Source organism: Schistocerca piceifrons, chromosome 2, assembly GCF_021461385.2.
Source record: "Schistocerca piceifrons isolate TAMUIC-IGC-003096 chromosome 2, iqSchPice1.1, whole genome shotgun sequence".
NCBI lineage: Eukaryota > Metazoa > Arthropoda > Insecta > Orthoptera > Acrididae > Schistocerca > Schistocerca piceifrons.
Window position 1 is genome coordinate 551,170,873 of NC_060139.1, and position 19,610 is coordinate 551,190,482.

General features: G+C 36.9%; 1 protein-coding gene across 1 annotated transcript in view; it reads right to left on the minus strand.

Annotated features, from left to right (window-relative positions):
• LOC124775578 (G-protein coupled receptor GRL101-like) overlaps positions 1-19,610 on the minus strand; it is a 339,081-nt gene that overhangs the window by 3,205 nt on the left and 316,266 nt on the right. Inside the window, exons 19-21 of the mRNA XM_047250408.1 lie at positions 18,989-19,080; positions 13,355-13,575; positions 7,904-8,081 (exon numbers count right to left, since the gene is read on the minus strand). Coding sequence (XP_047106364.1) covers positions 7,904-8,081; positions 13,355-13,575; positions 18,989-19,080 — 491 coding nt within the window. The remainder of the gene's footprint in view (positions 1-7,903; positions 8,082-13,354; positions 13,576-18,988; positions 19,081-19,610) is intronic.

A 19,610-nucleotide genomic window follows, 5' to 3' on the forward strand; every position in this document is an offset into this window, starting at 1 on the left:
GCAAGCTCGGTTTGTGGGAGAGGAGTGGTGGTTGATAGTGTCTGTTTAGGGAGCTGGGAGGGACAGGTAGGGAAACACAACTGTTGAGACACTTTAGGACAATGCAGAATAGCGTTTTGAGATAAAGTTTGGTCTGTTGTTACGGTTTGCAGTTAGCTTGGCAAATGATACCATCCAAGGACACATGGTGAACTGTTAGAGTCGAAATTGGCAGATGAAGCATGTAGGTCAAAGTTTACCTGGGTAAGTACAAGAGACTGCTGTATTTTAAACTGTAAACAGTGACTTTCAGTGCTAAGCTTTGGTAGGTAACTCCCAGGGATAAGCAAGTTTCAAGAAACAGAATGTGGGATCTCAGTTTTTATAGTGCGTAAGCACAGAATGTGGGAGCTCACATATGCACACTATAAAGTGCAGAAGCATGTCTTTGGTTCTTGCCACACTCCTGGCCTTAATTTATATTAATTATCTTTTCTAATTTTCTTGGTCTCAGCATTTCTTCTTAGTAACTATTCCTTTCTTCATTTTCTTTTATTTTTCTATATCTATGTCTTTTATTTTCTGACCTGTCTGTATTCCCCCTTCAAGCCCACATCTACCACATAGAACGCACTAAGCTTTCCGCTCTTGTTAACTCTTGTGCAATGTTTTGTCAGTAATCTCTGCCTTACTTACTATTCTATCTTCCACGTTCAGGATCTCAGGTTTTCAAATCTCATCTGGTGCACCCTGCAAAAATGAGTCTTTATTTTTCATACCACCCAGCAAGTCGTCTTGACATGGGGCTCTGGTTGACTTTTATAAACTCTCCCCATTTCCTTAGTCTCACCAGTCCATTTCCTTCATCCCACTTCCTTCCCCTTTATTCCTTCTGCCAGAAGAAAGAGCCACTGGTTACAAAAGCTAGCACATTTGTTTAACCTTTATATGTGTTTCCTCCTGCTGCCACTTGGTGAGTATATTTTTGTATGTGTGTTCAGATATATTAGACAATGTGGTACATCACACAGTAATGGTCTCCTTGAGGACATGGTCACAGATATTGCCAAGAGATGTGGAGTCACGTTGTCTTAATACACAAAAGGAAGAATTCATAAGGTGAAATGTTAGCATACTAGAGAGGAACTGGGTATAACTTTGTTCTGCTTAATTACAAAATTACTAAAAACTTCTTCTGAAATTTGTCACATAATAATGACAGGTAGAAAAAAAGGGTAGGTACACATGGGTTGCGAGGGGGATGAGGAAGGAGGGAGGAGGAGGGTGATTACATATGGGTGGTGAGGGAAAGGGAGGAGGAGGAGGAGGAGGAGGAGGAGGAGGAGGGGAAGAGGAGGAGGAGGAGGAGGAGGAGGGGAAGAGGAGGAGGAGGAGGAGAAATTATGGTGTGCACTTAACCAAATGTCTGAGAAAATTGCTGCTACTTCATGATAACTCACGTCCCCATATCACAAATGTTGTAATGCAGAAGTTATGCCAACTCACTTGGGAGTCACTCAAGCACCTGCCCTACAGTACTCCATGCAATTACCAGACCGTCAGTCACTTAGAAAAGCTTTTTGGAGGATTGACAATTTCTGTTGGATGAGGATGTGCAGTGGGCAGTTACAGACTTCTTCACACAGTAGGACATGGTGTTTTACCTAATGAGTATCTTCAACCTAGTCCACTGATGAGAAGATTGCCTCAATATTCATGGCAATTTTGTCTGATTGGCATACCAATTGTGGACTGTACAGGCTTTGAATGGAAACATTTTGATCATTTTACAGAACATAACAGGATTCCTATTGCTAGAAAAATATGTGCAAGAAACAAATAATTTTTGATCAATACTTCCTGTTTTATAAATCTTTTTCATTGTCTTATAGCAAGTTACCTCCAAATCATTGATGCCATTTGAGTCATTTAAAAAAATCAGTAATTGAGGTTAAACTGCACTGAATTGACTCCATGTGCTTCTATTATGTGAGTCTTCAAGACTTTAATAATTACAATGAAGGTGCTCACTCAAAGACTGAAACTGATTTACTGTAATAAATGATTTCAAACTCTTACAACTGACGCTGCCATTTTTCCTGTTTACAATATTATCGATAATTTTGCACTATGACTTTCAATCTTGACTAAGCGCTTTGCTGTGCAAAATAATCAAAGGATGGCAATTAACAACTCCAGATGTCCTTGCTTGGCACTATTTGGCAGGGTATCAATACTGAAGGTTCCAGAAAGTTGCTATCACTGACATACTTCTCATGAGAGATTTTGATACTGCATTGTTATTTAAAATTCATCATTTATTTTGCCATGTAACTAAAAGAGCAAAATAAATGACAAATTTGAAAGTTTCGAGAAAGAATGAGTCATTAGTTAAGCCCACAGAACCTTATTAATTGTCTCTTTAATTGTAATGGTATAGTAATAATGAATATGAAATAGTCAAAGAATATGAATGCTGAAAAACATTTAACAAACTGTTCCACCATTTTTTCAAAATATCCAAACATCTGTTAGTGGACATTAATATGGATGTGTTCATCCTTTGCTTTTATGACAGCTTGAACTTAGCTGGGGACACTTTCAATGAGGTTTCTGAATGTCTGTGGAGAAATGGCAGCCCATTCTTGGTCAAGAGCTGAAAGCAGAGAAGGCAGTGATGGACACTGGAGTCTGGAGTGAAGTCAACATTCTAAATAATAATAATAATAATAATGATAATAGCTTTATTCAACATCAAATGGTACACTGCACATGTACAAAGAAACCATAATGATTAAAGTTATTTGTACAATACACAAGACAAATTCTTCTGAATACGTCATTAATTTACAACAAAATTACAATAAAATGTTTACAGATTTTTATTCAGATAATTTCACAAAGCACTTGTTGTTCTTCATATAAGTATGGTACTCTTCTAATGTGTAGAAAGGGTGTTTTACTAAAAATTTCTTAAGCTGATGTTTCAGTTTAATTGTAGGAAGAGTCATGATGGCACTAGGCAGTGCAGTAGCTAATTTTATACCTGCGTACTGAGGCCCCTTTTCGTAAAGTGCTGTTCTGTGGCTACCAATGTAAAATCTTTCTTTATTTCTAGTATTGTACTGGTGGAAATCTGAATAAGTGTTTGGATGCAGTCTTTTCACAACCAATATGGCTTTTAGAATGTAAGTGTTTTTAACAGTTAACACCTCTGTTTTTGGAAACAAGTTGTGACAAGATTCCCTATATTTTGCTCCACAGATTGTTCTCACACCCCTTTTTTGAAGAATGAGTAGCTTATCTAGATTAGCTTTGGTTGTTGCCCCCAAATTTCAATACCGTAGTTCAAGTGAGAGGAGAAAATAGCATGGTATGCAGTCTTTAGGACTAAAGTGTCTCTACAGAACTTGCTAATAATACTGATTGCAAATATATTTTTTGACAACTTAGTTGCTAGGGAGTCAATATGTGTGTCCCACTTCAGGTTGCTTTGGATTGTTATGCCAAGGAATTTTACATCAGACTCTATCTTTATCAATTCATTGCCAATGTATAAATTAATTTCATTATTCAAACTGCTTTTGTTAAACTCCATCAAACATGTTTTACTGGTGTTTACATTTAAGTGGCTTTCATTAAAAAACTGAACAATTTCTTTTGTCACATTATTACACTCGGCCTCTAGTTCATTACATGATTCCTTTTTACACACAATGGACTTGTCATTGGCATACAGAACAATTTTGGAATTTATAGTACAATATTTAATATCATTTACATAGATCAAGAACAGAATGGGGCCCAACACCGAGCCCTGGGACACGCCATATTTTATGCAAGTGGTCTCTGATTTGTAGACACCACTTTCCGTTTAAGTAGAACAAACTGTTTTCTATTGCTCATATAACCCTTTATTAGGTCATAAGCAACGCCTCTAATGCCCATGTTCCATAGCTTGTCTAATAGGATGTCAATATTCACACAATCAAAGGCTTTTTCCAGGTCTAGGTATACACTTGCCACGTGTTCCTTGCTTTCGATACCCCCTAACACCTCTTCAATTAATTGAGCAGCTGCAGTGCTAGTTGATTTACCTTTTAGGAATCCATTTTGATTTTCAAACATCAAGTTTTGTTTGTTAAGAAAGTTTATAATCCTGTTGTATATAACTTTCTCAACTATTTTGGAAAAGACAGGAAGGATTGAGACTGGTCTGTAGTTTTCTATTTTATTGTTGTTACTTTTCTTAAAAATGGGTGTTACCTGTGCTATTTTTAGTCCGTCTGGAAAGGTGCCTGATTCTAATATATTGTTGACTGCTACAGACAGAGGTACAGAGACATTTTGGCTACAGGCTTTTAAAACATTAATATTTAGGCCATCATGCCCAGCTGAATTAGAGGGTTTTAGAAAGCTAATTATGCCCATTATTTCTGCACAGTTTGTGGGGGCTAGATATATACTATGGTCACATGTGTCTACCTTTAAAACTGTAGTGCATGTTCTTATGTTTGTCATTTATTTCTTCCCCTACGGAAGAAAAATATTCATTAAAAATATTTACAATTTCCAGTTGGTCTTTTATGAGCATGCCATTGTGGTTAATAGTAAAGTCCATACAGGATTTGTCATTGCAGATTCTAAAACTGTTTATGACTGCCCAGATGCCAGCAGTTACGTTGTGCGAGTTTTGAAGCTTATTTGCAACATAGTTGCTCTTGGTCTGTGTGAGTAAGTCCTTATAGTGTGCTTGATATATTTTGGAGGCTTCCTTTAGCTCAGGAATCTCTCTATTATTCAGCATTGCACTGTGGAGCAGTTTTAATTTTTCCCTCGCTTTAGTGACATTACTATTTACCCAAATATTTTTGTTTATATTTTTTGTTTGTTTCTTTTTTGGAATTACAACTGGGCATGTGGTATCAAAGCAGTAATAGAAGTCAGCAGCAAAGCTATCACATGAAAAGCTATTATTTTCAAACCATTTTATTTGTGCTAGCATGCAGTTTAGTCTATTTATGTTGTCATGATACATTATTCTTTTCGTTACAAACTGTTGCTTTGTGGTGATAGTGGGGGCCTCATGGAGCTCCAATTTAAGCTGTACTGCATGGTGATCTAAGATGGCTAGTTTTAAAATTGATGCACTGTGGGATAGGTGGGTCATGTTTGTTATTATGTTGTCAAGACATGTTTTACTATTGCCAATTTCTCTAGTGGGTTACCGAATTAGTGAGGTCAGGTTAAATGCATCACACACGAGATGTAACTTTTTGGTGCTGACATCATTTGTTAATAAATCTATATTTATATCCCCTGTAACTATAATATTTACATGACCATTTGGCCCAGAAAATGTTGTGTCTATATATACAAGCAAGTCAGAAAGATTTACAAAAAAGGTATTTGTATTTGCTGCAGGTGGCCTGTAAACACTGATAACTGTTATGTTATTGTACCAATGTTCAGTTACAACTAATATATCGGGTTTGTCAATCCATGAAATTACATCTAGATCATTATGCTTATTTTTAAGACTACCAAGATTCTTGTGTATGATTTTAAGTTTTACCTGCTGGACCTTGAGGATAATTTTGCACTAGCAATGAGGCCAGCAGGCTTTACAAGTTTCCCTGGCTTGCCAGCAGTGGCTGGTGTTGTGGCAGATTTTGTTGAGGTGGGTTGTACCACCCCATGGCAATGGACTTCTTTTCATCACTTTGCGAACAATGTCACCTGACTTCCTCAATAATGTTGCTACTAACAATCTTTTTGCCTCTTTTGTTCATGTGCAGACCATGAGATGTGTGCAGCTCCCTTTCTAGATAGCTGACATCTACTAGAGACACATTCTGTAATTTACTACTTAGAGCTTTAATCCTATCATTTGTTTTACGAGCTTCCCGGTTCACAATAGCACATAAGGTCATACCTCTGTGGAATGTTGACATCAATTGTTTTGGTGTCATTTAACTTACCCAGTACCATTTTCATATGTCTAATTGCATCACTTGCTTGATTTCTTGCTACATCATATGAACCTCCCATAATAATGACACAGTCATTGGATGAGAACGAGTCACAATCCTACATGCACAGCTTCACCACAGCAGAAAGAGGGGCTCCAGGCTGGATGTGGCCTACCACTGCAAAGTTGTCTTGCATATTTGTGATGTTTTGTGCTATTTCACGTCCATGGCTGTCTCCATGTAATAGAATATGGCCCTGCTTGTGTTTGTGATTGTCGTTGTTTCTTATGTTTTTCTCTAGGGATGATTTCTTGCATGTACTTTCACAGATTCCATTTGCTTGGACGGTTTGCTTACGTTCAATTTCACGTTTTGCACACAAGTTTGGGACTTGGTGTTTTCTGAACTTATCACTGACAGTTTTTTTGCTGCTTGAAGGATTACTTCTAGTTTGCATGGACTAAACATGTTCTTGTTCTACTATTTCGTCGAGAATTTGAAACCTGTTTTGAGTAATGACTGCAGGAAAGCTTTCCTTGGTTTTCAGTTTAGGCCTACAGTAGGTCATCAGGCACTGTTGTTCAAATTCACACACCTTCTTATTTAAGAAAGTAACTTCAGCCTTTAGGCTCTGGATTTCACTATCCATATCGCCGACTAGTACAGATAATTCACACCTACAGTCACAAATTTTTGCTTTATGATAGTTATCTGAGTTCTTAATGCAGCACTGATTACAGTTCCAGCATGTTATAAATTCATTATTTTCTTTCACAGATGAGTCCACTTTTGCAAATCGAAAATGATAGGAGTTCTTATATTCCTTGCATGTGATTCCAGTTTTTAGTACTTTTCCACATTTTTTACACTTTTCCCCATCAAAACATGAGTTTTTACGTAAGCTAAGAACTTTACCATTACTATTTGCCGCCATCTTCAATCATCCCAATGGTATTCAGTTCAGCTCAGGTCAGGACTCTGGGTAGACCAACCCACTTTAGGAGTGTTACTGTCCACAAACCATTGCCTCAGAGATGCTGCTTAATGATAGGGTGCATTGTCATCCTTCAACAAACAACAATAGTGTCTGAACTTCTCTAATACTGTACACAGAATTTAATATTGTAAAATGTGTTCATATCTTCCCAAATTTAGCATTTTCTTAAGCACAATAAGGACACCATACCCTAACCACGAAAAATATCCCCATACTGTAAAATCCTCTCCACCATGCTTCACTGTTGGCACTATATATGATAGCAGATAAAATTCCCTAGGCATTTTCCAAACTCAAGCTCCTCCAACAGATTTACATAAATGTGTGACTTATAAGAGGCTACTCAACCTCTGTATCCCATTCTTTTTAACTCCCTACACATAGTCACTGTGCTACCTGGAACGCTGGTAGCACTTTGGAACTGACAGGAGTTTCCTTCCACTGATTTCATGTGATTTCTTACAACCAGCCTTTTCAGTGCTTGGCGATCAGTGTACTCCAGTACAGAAGATTTGCCAGTCATAGTTCATTTACGTTTCTTCCTCTGCATTTCCATTTCACACTCACATCACCAACAGTCAGCATGGCAGGGTTGAAATGTCCCTGGCGTTTTTGTTACTCACGTGAGATCCAATGACTAATCCATGTTTGGGGTCACTGAGCTCTCCTGACTGTCACTTCTACTGACAACAAAATACTCTTGTGTTTTTTATACCGGTGGGTCCATATCTCATGACCTCTAGTGATCAGTTCCATATTACACAGGGGTGTCCTGATACTTTTGATCAAATAGTGTGCATAGAAATTTGTAAGGTCAATAAAGGGTTGACAAAGCATGTTTTAGAAACTATAATCATTGAACAGCCACTAAAAATGGAAGAGATGTGCTTTAACTATCAGACAGTAACATATATTTTTAAATTTTTAAATGAATTATTTGTCTGACTTACTTTACCTGTAACAGATGAGTATGTGTGGTGCTGTTCAGTTGTAAGCGACAGCCTACATGACCTCTTCAAAGTCTTCAATCCTTTTAGAGTTGGTTCTAGGAAAGGTGTAGTTGATATTGTGTAAAGAATAGGATTGATAGCTGCGTTTAGTGGTAGAACAAATACAGCTATCCATGCGTAAACCTGTGTGCAGAAAATTGAGGTGATTTATTACTTTTCCTTCACACTGTTACATACTTCAAACAATGGAAGCTCCAGGTTGAAGTATCAACAATATAAGGAAAAGGATAGTTTGCTATTCACCATAAAGTTGACACAATAAGCGGCAGCCATGTGCAACAAAAAGACTGTTACACTCTTCATGACTAAAACCTTCTTGAGAAAAAAACATGTACACATCCACACACTTCATGCACACATGGTCAGGCTCCTCAGCAGCTCTGATGAAGGCTTTGGCTGAAAGCTAAATGTGTAACAGTCTTTTCACTGTGCCTGTATGCAACTCAACATGTCATCTTTATGGAGAATAGCAATCTATCCTTTTCTTTATATTGTAGTTACATAACTCTGTTTTATATTCCTCATACAAGATGTGTTAGAGAAGTGTATCTATATCTTAAGCTGACTTTATGTGCTTCAGGCCACCTTATGGAATGTGGCTCTGGTGAGACACCAAAGTGTTCTCCCACTGTGGTATCTCAAAAAAGTGATCTATAAAAACAAGCTACTTGATTGTTTAACATAACTTCAGCATTTATCTTTACTCAAGTTATTTTGTATTCAGAAAAAAACTCTACTATAACTTGATATGACCTGCATTTATTACAGAAATGAATACATTGACACATCTAGCATTCAGTCTATCCTTCTGGTATGCATTTTTATTTAAATTTAAGATTTTGTTGCTATTCACTTCTGATTTGGACCACCTCTCTGTTTCTAGTACTATCTAAGTATTATTAGCACAGTTTAACTAATATATTAAAATTATTTCTTCATTAAGTGTAAGGACAAATGTTCATCTGTTGCTGAACATTGAGTAATTTAATTTCAAGTAAGATGGTACTGACTTTTATTGTTAAGCTAGCAAAACTATTCAGTGTATTGTTTCTATTGCACTTGTCTACTTCATTGCCATCTATTTCTATGATTTACAATGCAAGAGAGCAACAGTTTACATGAAAACTTCCAGAAACTTTGAAGTAACACAGTTCATACTTTTACAAGGATAAAATCAATGAGAATGGCCAGCTATCTGTTTGTAAAATGCATAAAATTACAAATACGTGACTGAATCTTAAGAGAATGCTGGGCAGAGTGGAACTGATTGAACCTGCATCACAGCTTTATGTAGAAGAAGATTATTGGTCTGCATTAACAGAACATATCATAGCAAAACAGCTATTAGAGTGTATTCAAATGTGAAGTGAAACAATTGTTCTTTGTGATGCCATTGCTCAGATAGCCTAAATGTTAAGGCAAATGCTCATGATAAGCAGGAAATCTGCATTTGAGTCCCAGTCTGGCACAAATTTTCAACTAGCACAATCTATACATTCATTCCAATTATATTTGTGTCATAGATGGCATATGTTTGATGAGGTACTGCTCTAATATCAGAGTAAACACTGTTTCCCTTTACTATTAACCACTTAAGAGAACACAAAGCTATTGCTTTCTTGAACCTTGTTTGTAAAATGATATACAGATAAAATTGGAAAACTGGCAATTTCTAGGCATATCATTTATTTGATCAAATCTACTAAATGTTTATTTCATAATTATTGTGCAAACACTTGCTGCTCTCTTCTCACAAAAACCACTACTCAGTTACTTATTAAACACAGTACACAGCAAAATGAAAAATTGCCATGGGGTTCAAACACATACACTGTCCAGAGGTGCTTTCTAAATACAGAAATTTATGAGAGGCTACCTTTTCATAATCAGGGATGGGAAGATGAAACATATCATCTAAAGCACGCTGAGAATTTCTCTAACATTAAATTCTTGATACAGCTGATTAGCAGCACTGAAACAGTGTTTGTGCTATGTGTCACTAGTTTTCAATGTCACAGTCACAGTCATATGGCATTTGTATGATTGATGGAGAATTAAATATTTTTTTAAAGTATCTATGATCAGTTTCACTCATCAATAAGCCTATTTTCAAGTGATTCTCCTCTGCCAATATATGCATGGTCAAATAATTTCTAGCTGTGTATTGCTACCCTCCTCTTCTAGTGTTTCTTCATCTCTCATTCTTGCTAACACTTGAGTCATCCTCATTCAGTTATGTGTGTGGAGAATACTATTTTAGTAGCTAAGCTATGGAGTTAAGTTTCTTAATTTTGTGTGTATCCAGTGCTTAACACTTTCTGAACACAGTGAATGGGTTGTATTTGTTCATTTTATTATTTAAAGTATGTGAATTTGTCACACAGTGATACCTAAAGAACTTACAAAATTGAGGATAAAGATTGCGGGAATACATGAACAAGGCAGCAAAGAACCGTACAATCTTTTCTCAATTTTTTAATTTCTCTGGAAACTTGTTGTATCTCCTTTTTATTTCTCAAAAGTAAATCAACAGCTTTTCTGACACTTTTTCAGATCAGTAGATTTATAAGATGCACTTTTAAAATAATATTGCACTGCTTTTCAACATACTTCGTATTTATACATTAAGAGCAAATGATGGGTTATTTTGCAAAAACTAAAGAGTTTAACAAAATGTGTAACACTGTTTTATTTTATTGTTCCCAGACTTGACAGTCAAGTAAAAAAATAGAGAGTCAATGCTTTTACTCTGCTCCACTGTCACGAATGATAAAAGATTCAATTTAATGAATCCACTAACATCATATACATTATGTTCCACACAAGAAAGTGGAACACATAAAGAAATAAAATTAATCAATCGTAAAATACATGTGCACTTCACACGTAAAATAATCATAAATGTTGATACACTTATTCTATAAATAATACATGTAGCTTACATTTAATATCACTGTGGTACATTAAAAAAGTAATTAGATATATGACCATTCTTTCACAAAACCAGCTGATTTTGTATCTAACTGACATAATGCTTTCTAATCAATTAGTGAAATTAATGTCACTTTGAGAAACCTCATTCAAGGAACCATTGCAACAGTCAACTGAAATGTGTTATGCAAAACTAAATCTTTATAGCCACAACCAAATGTATATATCATTCCCCATAATACAAGTCCAATGTTTTCATTATCACCTGATACAAACATCTCAAAAATGAGATTGACAGTAAGTGCAAAATGGCTAAGCAGGGATGGTTAGAGGACAAATGTAAGGATGTAGAAGCATATATCACTAGGGGTAAGACAGATACTGCATGCAGAAAAATTAAAAATACCTTTGGAGAAAAGAGAACCACATATCAATATCAAGAGCTCAAAAGGAAAACCAGTCATAAGCAAAGAAAGGAAAGCACAAAGATGGAAGGAGTATACAGAGAGTCTGTACAAGGGCGATGTACTTGAGGGCAGTAATATGGAAATGGAAGAGGACGTAGCTGAAGGTGGAATGAGAGATATGATACTATTTGAAGAATTTGACAGAGCACTGAAAGACCTAATTCAAAACACGACCCCATGAATAGACAACATTCCATTAGAGCTACTGATAGCCTTGGGAGAGCCAACCCTGACAAAACTCTTCCATCTGGTGAGTCAGATGTATGAGACGGGTGAAATATCCTCAGACTTCAAGAAGAATATAATAATCCCAACCCCATAGAAAGCAGGTGCTGACAGGTGTGAAAATTACCAAACTAACAGTTTAATAAGTCATGGTTGCAAAAGAATAACACAAATTCTTTGCAGGCTAATTGAAAAACTGGTAGAAGCTGACATCGGGGAAGGTCAATTCAGATTCTGTAGAAATGTTGGAACATACAACACAATGCTGACCCAATGATTTATCTTAGAAGATAGGTTAAGGAAATACAAACTTACATTTCTAGCATTTGTAGACTTAGAGAAAGCTTTTGAGGTGGTAGGGGTAAAATACAGGGAGTGAAAGGCTATTTACAACAAGTTATAAGAGTCAAGGGCACGAAAAGGAAGCTGTGATTGAGGAGGAAGTGATGTTATTCAGTATGTACATTGAGCAAGCAGTAAAGGAAACAGAAAAATTTGGAGTAGGAATTAAAATACATGGAAAAGAAATAAAAACTTTGTGAGGTTTGCCAACAATAGTGTAATTCTGTCAGAGACAGCAAAGGATCTGGAAGAGCAGCTGAACAGAATGGACAGTGTCTTGAAAGGAGGATATAAGATGAACATCAGCAAATGCAAAATGAGGATAATTGAAAGTAATCAAATTAAATCAAGTGATGCTCAGGGAATTAGATTACAAAATGAGATACTTAAAGTGGTAGATGAGTTTTCCTATCTGGGAAGCAAAATAACTGACAATGGTTGAAGTAGAGAGGATATAAAATGTAGACTGGCTGTGGCAAGGAAAGTGTTTCTGAAGAAGAGAAATTTATTAGCATCAAGTATAGGTTTAAGTGTCAGGAAGTCCTTTCTGAAAGTATTTGTGTGGACTGTCGCTATGTATGGAAGTGAAACATGGCCAATAAATAGTTTAGACAAGAAGAGAATAGAAGCTTTGAAAATGTGGTATGCTGAAGATTAGATGGACAGATCATGTAACTAATGAGGAGGTACTGAGTAGAATTGGGGAGAAGAGGAATTTATGACACAACTTGACTAGAAGAAGGGATCGGTTGCAGGACCCATTCTGAGGCATCAAGGCATCACCCATTTAGTACTGGAGGGAAGCACAGAGGGTAAAAATTGAAGAGGGAGACCAAGAAATCAACACATTAAGCAGATTCAGAAGCACGTAGGTTGCAGTAGTTACTCAGAAATGAAAGGGCTTGCACAGGATAGAGTAACATGGAGAGCTGCATCAAACCAATCTCTGGACTGAAGACCACAACAACAACAACAACAACAACACCTGATGCAGTCACTTGAGTAAGGATAGCAAGTGAAGCAATTATTTTGGAAGCAGGGTCACTGCTAACTTTTTTCTGCCCTTGCATTCCTTTGTGAAGAAGCAACAAAACAGTATTATTATTATTATTATTATTATTATTATTATTATAGTATCAGCTCATTGTATATTTAAAGTACACATTCTGTAATGGCATTAAGTTTTCCATGGGCAGCATAAACCCATAAAATGTGGACGTACTCAGTATGGTATTAAAATTAGATAATACAGAAGAAAAAAGTCTCATTAAAATGTGCTAGTTCTGATTTTTGGCCCAAAAGAAATCAGTCCTGCTAAAAAAATACAGACTAAGCATTTTCTAGCAAATGAAAGGGAAGAACTCAACAGAAAATTTTTACCAACAATAGCTGAAAGACCTACTATATATTAGAAAAGAACATTTTGTGTACCTGTGGAGGGACTGTCATTCCTGCCAAAGACAGTATCCCCAAGCATATGATAGGCATCCAGCAAGCTGCATCTGCAGCAACAATAAGAGTCATTCGGCGGGCAATCACTGCTGACTCAGCAGTTTTCTGATTCATTTGTGCTGCTTGTTGAGTTGTCCTTGCTATCACAAACATTGACGTATACCCGACAGCAATAACAGAGAATGATGCCAGATTCAAGACTGTAAGAAATATTGTACTCTTGGTCAATATAAATCACAGATGTCTGAAAATGGAAATGTAACTCACAGTTGCAAAGAGACACATTTAAATAAATCAAGTTACACAAAACACATTCACTACATATAAACCTTCTAAAAAGAGGATGATTCAAAATGAAGCTGCATTTGGATAAATATAAGAAAAAAAGGGCTACTTATCATGCACCAGTAACCTAAGAGATACATATTGAGCACAACTGATACACTGTCAAAGATTAGCAAATTCTTGATAGCAACAGCAGTCAGTCAAGCTGGATGTGGTGTGTCACGTGTTGCATCATTCAGGCCACATACAAGACATAGTAAATGCTCTTGTTTAAAGTGTGATATAACACAAAAATTAATAGCAAATCTGAGCACATCCTTCATTTTTCACAGTTACATCACTAGCTATGTTGACAAAAAAATTTTATTATGCCATATTCATCATTTCCTAACTGATGTTTAATCATAAAATTGCCTAGTTGCACAATGATCCTAATGACGAATAGATTAACCATCTTACATCATGCAATCCCATTATGAGGCCTGCTCTTATTCTCTAATATTACACACAAATTGGAGTAGTTTCTCTTATCCTTAAAATCTCCAAAGCATCTTCCTCAGAGTCATGTATCTCCTCAAGCCTTTCATTGTCAGATGCCACCATGGTTGGGTAAAATTTGTTCCATGCTTCCTGCGGCTGCTGTCTAAATCTTGGCACTGTGAAGAGCTATAGTATTACAATGAAAGTCCCTTATGATAGGACTCCTGTTAAATAGCAGTTACCATAGAATCACAGCTTCAGTCTTACATACTGGCATAATGAATAAAAACCTTGTTATGATGAATGCGTACAATGTCTACATTAGTAACACACAACCTTGTCGCCGAAGATAACACGCATTACAATAATAAGGTGCTGGGCAATTGCTTCACCACAGATACAGTTTGGATTGTACCATCCCCTGCTTCAGTACCAGTAGATTAGAAGTTTAGAGGTGTTAATGTGTTTTAATCAGATGCTCCATGCTTGTCAACCACTAGATTTCAAATTTATGTACACTCTGTAAACAAAATGTACTTTACTAACTTTTGTTTGTTTATTGTTCAATATTTTTTCTTTTTAGTCAATCAGTTTTTATTTTCTCTATTTTTCTTGTCTTTATCACCATGTCCCTTTCATGTTCACTCAGTGGTGTTTTCAGTAAAGGAATAGTTTTAAAAAAGAGATCAATCTATCCAAGGTTAACCTGATTGAACCTGTAGTATTGGAAATTTAGTTTGCTTGTGAAGCCAGCAGCTTACAGAATCACTGTTTGATTGATTCTTGAGTATTACTCATAAGTCTGGAACCATTACCAGCTAGGATTAATAAAAGAAATAGGGAAGATCCAGAATGGCAGCATCATCTGCCAGAGAATTGTTTGGCAAGTGTGAGAATGTCACAGAAATCCTCACCCAACTCCAATGGCAAACACTGCAAGAGGTGAGATGCGGATCAGGTGTGGTTTCCTGTTAATATTCTGGGGACATACTTTTGAGGACAGTAAAACAGCATATACTAGCTTCTGAATATATATCATGAGATGACTATGACAGTAAAATTAAAGAAATTTGAATTAATAGGACTTACTGACTGGTTCTATTTGAGGGCATTTAGTGATGGAATAAAAATAAAGGAAATAATAACTGCGCAACTTACAATGAGGTGACAAATGTCATAGGATACCTCCTAATATCATGTTGGACCTCTTTTAGTATAGTATAGTGCAGCAATGTGATGTGGCATGGACTCAACAAGTTGCCAGAAGTCCCCTGCAGAAATATGAGCCATGCTGCCTCTATAGCCATCAGTAATTGCAAAAGTGTTGCCAGTGCACAGTTTTGTACATGAACCAACCTCTTGACTATGCCCCATAAATGTTTGATAGTATTCATGTTGGGCAGTTTGGGTGGCCAAAACATTTGCCTGAACTGTCTAGAACAATTGTGGTCCAGTGATGCAGCATATTGTCATCCATAAAAATTCTCTCATTATATGGGAACATGAAGTACATGAATGGCTGGAAATGGTCTCCAAGTAGCCAAACATAAACATTTCCACTCAATGATTGCTTCAGTTTGACCGGAGGATCCAGTCCATCCCATGCAAACACAACCCATGCCATTATGGATCCAGCGCCAGCTTGCACAGTGCCTTCCTGACAACTTGGGTGCACAGCTTCATGTTGTCTGCACCACACTTGAACCCTACCATCTGCTCTTACAAAATAAAATCAGGATTCATCTAACCAGGCCATGGGTTTCCAGTTGTCTAGAGTCCAACTGAGATGGTCATGAGCCCAAGAGAGCTGCTGCAGGTGATGTCGTGCTATTAGCAAAGGCTCTCGTGTCAGTTGTCTGCTGCCATAGTCCGAAATGCCAGATTTTACTGAAATGACCTAACAGATACATTTGTTGTATGTCCCAATTGATTTCTGCAGTTATTTCTTGCAGTGCTGCTTGTCTGTTAGCACTGGCAATGCCACTGCTCTCTCCACATTGTTGATCACGAGAGGTAGTGCCTGGAATATTTATTTATTTATTTATTTATTTATTTTTTTTTTTTTTTTTTTTTTTTTTTTTTTTTTTTTTTTTTTTTTTTTTTTTTTGCATGGAGACACCAACTGGTGTCTTTTGCAAACATCATATGGGATTCTCATCACACTCTTGACACTGTGCTTCCAATATTGAATATCCTAATGATTTCCAGAGTGGAATGCCTCATGTGTCTGCTCCAACTACCACTATGCATTCAAAGTATTGAATATCCTAATGATTTCCAGAGTGGAATGCCTCATGTGTCTGCTCCAACTACCACTATGCATTCAAAGTCTTTTAATTCCTGTCATGTGGCCCTAATCATGTCAGAAACATTTTCACATGAATCATCTGAGTACAGATGACTCCTCCATCAAATCACTGCCCATTTATACCCCGTGTGCATGATACTACTGCCATCTATATGTGTGCATGTTGCTACCCCATGGTTTTTGTCATCTCAGTGTATAACTTCCACCAGTAACTTAGGGCAACTCAAAGAGTACAGGTGTAGGTATACTTGTACATGTTTAAGTTAATGTGCCACTTAGCTAATCATAATTCATAAATGTTATGGCAATTTTCACCTCTATGGCGTCTTAAAAATCTGTAATTAATGAGCAAAGAATAATAGAATACCTGATTATCTCACACAAAGAAACTGGGATTGAAACTAATGTGAGGCAAAAATTTCTCTAAGATTAATATTTCAGCTGGTTATTTCATTACCATTAGACAACAAACTGCATAAAATTAGTGGCAATCAACATTTACTTTCGCATTTTGCCATTTCCAGCATCCTTCCATCTTCTGATACTACTGGGCAATCGACACAACCTCACGCAGAATTTACCAGTTATTATTTGAGTGATATGGACCTTGTTTTTTTTAAAAAAAAAAACACCACGAAGGAATTATCTGAATGGGATGGAATTCAGTAGATGTGATGTACATGTACAGACAAACAAATGATTACAATTTTAAAAAAATGTACAATTTATTCAAGAGAGAGACCTCCACCACCCTCCAATTTGAGCAAGTCAATAATGGATTTCTCCACCTCTGGCTCTTATGCAAGCAGTTATTCAGCTTGGCATTGATTGACAGAGTTGTTAGATGTCCTCCTGAGGGATGTAATGCCAAATTCTGTTTATTTGGCATGTTAGATCATCAAAATCCTGAGCTGGTTGGAGGGTCCAGCCATAATGCTCCAAAAATTCTTAATTCTGAAAAGATCTGGTAATCTTACTGGCCAAGGTAGGATTGGCAAACATAAAGACAAACAGTAGAAACTGTCACTGTGTTACGGCAGCCATTATCTTGCTGAAATGTAGACCCAGGATGGCTTGGCATGGAGGGCAACAAAATGGGACATAGAGTATAGTCATTGTACTGCTGTGCTGTAAGGGCACCATGGATAACAACAGAAGAGCTGCTGTTATGAAATGAAATGGCACTCCAGACCATTACTCCCAGCTGTTGGGCCGTATGGTGAGTGACATTCAGAGTGGTATCTCACTGCTGTCTGTAGAGTCTTCAGACACACCTTTGATTGCCATCCGGGCTCAATTTGAAGCAGGACTCATCACTGAAGACGGTTCTACTCCACTCAATGAGATTTCAGGCTGAGTATGCCCAACACCACTGTAAACAAACTTGTTGGTGTACAGAGGTCAATTGCAGTCAACACAAGGGGCACCAAGAGCTTAACCCCCTTTCTGTGAGCCACCTATGTATGGTCCTTGTGATCACTGAAGCACCAGTTACATGTTGGATCAATGATAATAATGAATCCGGAGTTCTGAGTCCCTGTATGATGACTGCTTCTTCTGCTCTGAGTGCCTCTCTGATGGTTGCTTGGTCCTCATGTTCAGTCATCTCTCTAGGTCAACAGCATCCATCTTGATGCCCCATTCAGTCATGGCTCACACATCCTCCCAACATCGTTGAATAGTGGCATCACTCTTATTCAAATGTTCAGCAACATGCCGATTACTCCAATTGGCTTCTTTGAACCCAGCTGCACATCCTACCTCAAACACCGACATCTGCATATATTGTTCACCTATCTACAAGGCACAGTTACTGCCCAACCATGTACATTAAATGAAATTAGCAAATACTTTGTGCCCCAGTATCAACATGTTCCCTGTTTACTACCCTTGCCAGGTGCATAGTGGAATTACACTGCAGCATCACAGCTTCACCCATCAGCAACCAAAGTGTGCAATTTTGTGTTTTCCATTATGGAGTAAAATAAATCAGTCACCATCTCACAGCCACAGAGAAAACTCCTAAACCCCACAATTTGAAGGAGTTGCAAATGTTTATGGACAACGTAAAGTACTATGCAAGATTGTACCAAATCTTCTGCATGTTTCTTATTCTTTTAAGCACAGCTAAAGAAAGGGATAGGGTTTCAGAGAGCATTGCAGTGTGACATTGCTTTCTCATTGCTACAGAACTGACTCAAATTGGTATGCTGTTTAGTGATGTACATGCTTCCCAAACAACAGATGCTGGAAATTGATGTGTCAGTGTGCAGTGTGGGTGTGGTTTTATCATACAAAAAAATATGATGGACACAACAGCATCTGCTAAGGAAATTATTCACAGATTGAGAAAGGAGCTATGGAAACTATTTATGCCATTTATATATATGTGTTTTCTTATATAGCAATAAATTTCAACTTATCATAAGCCATAATACCTTATTGGTTCTTGCCATAATACAGAGTCAAAGTCACACAAAATGGATTAAAAGACAGAGATAATATTCTAAATAAAGACCAAAGTCTCCTTACATACTTACAGAGGAACACAAACACTGAATATTCCCATCCATTATATTTCTGTGGTGTTATGTGAAGTGCAAGGCAAACTCCAGATCTTCCATAAAAATTCCTGTGCAGAATGAGAAACAACTGTAAAATGCGTAATAGTTTAATGTTATTAATATCAAAGATGGTTTGGAGACTAAACAATTACAATATGATATCATTTCATCATCTTAACCATTGATATGATTACAAGTATTGATAATTGACACACCAACCTTCTTACAATGGATAAAACGAAAAAGAACACAAAACACTTTTCATGACATTGTTTAGCCAACACTATTTCTTGGCCTTATCTGTCGTCATGGTCATTTAATAGTTTCTGAAGAATTTTATCACATTACTATTAAGAGTGAACCCCTTAACAGACAGAAATATGTGGACATACAATATAGGTGTTTACACCCGGTATTTATGAGCTTTGTGAATTTCATTTTATAGATATCAGGCTCTGGTCCAAGGCATATTTTCATGACGATGTTCATCTCCTAATGCTAGAGATCTCTTCAGAGGCTATGAAGATTCAAACAGTAATTTCAAACTTGAACAAGGTCAGCAAGTTGAGCTGTTTGTACATATCCACACAGCAGTTAA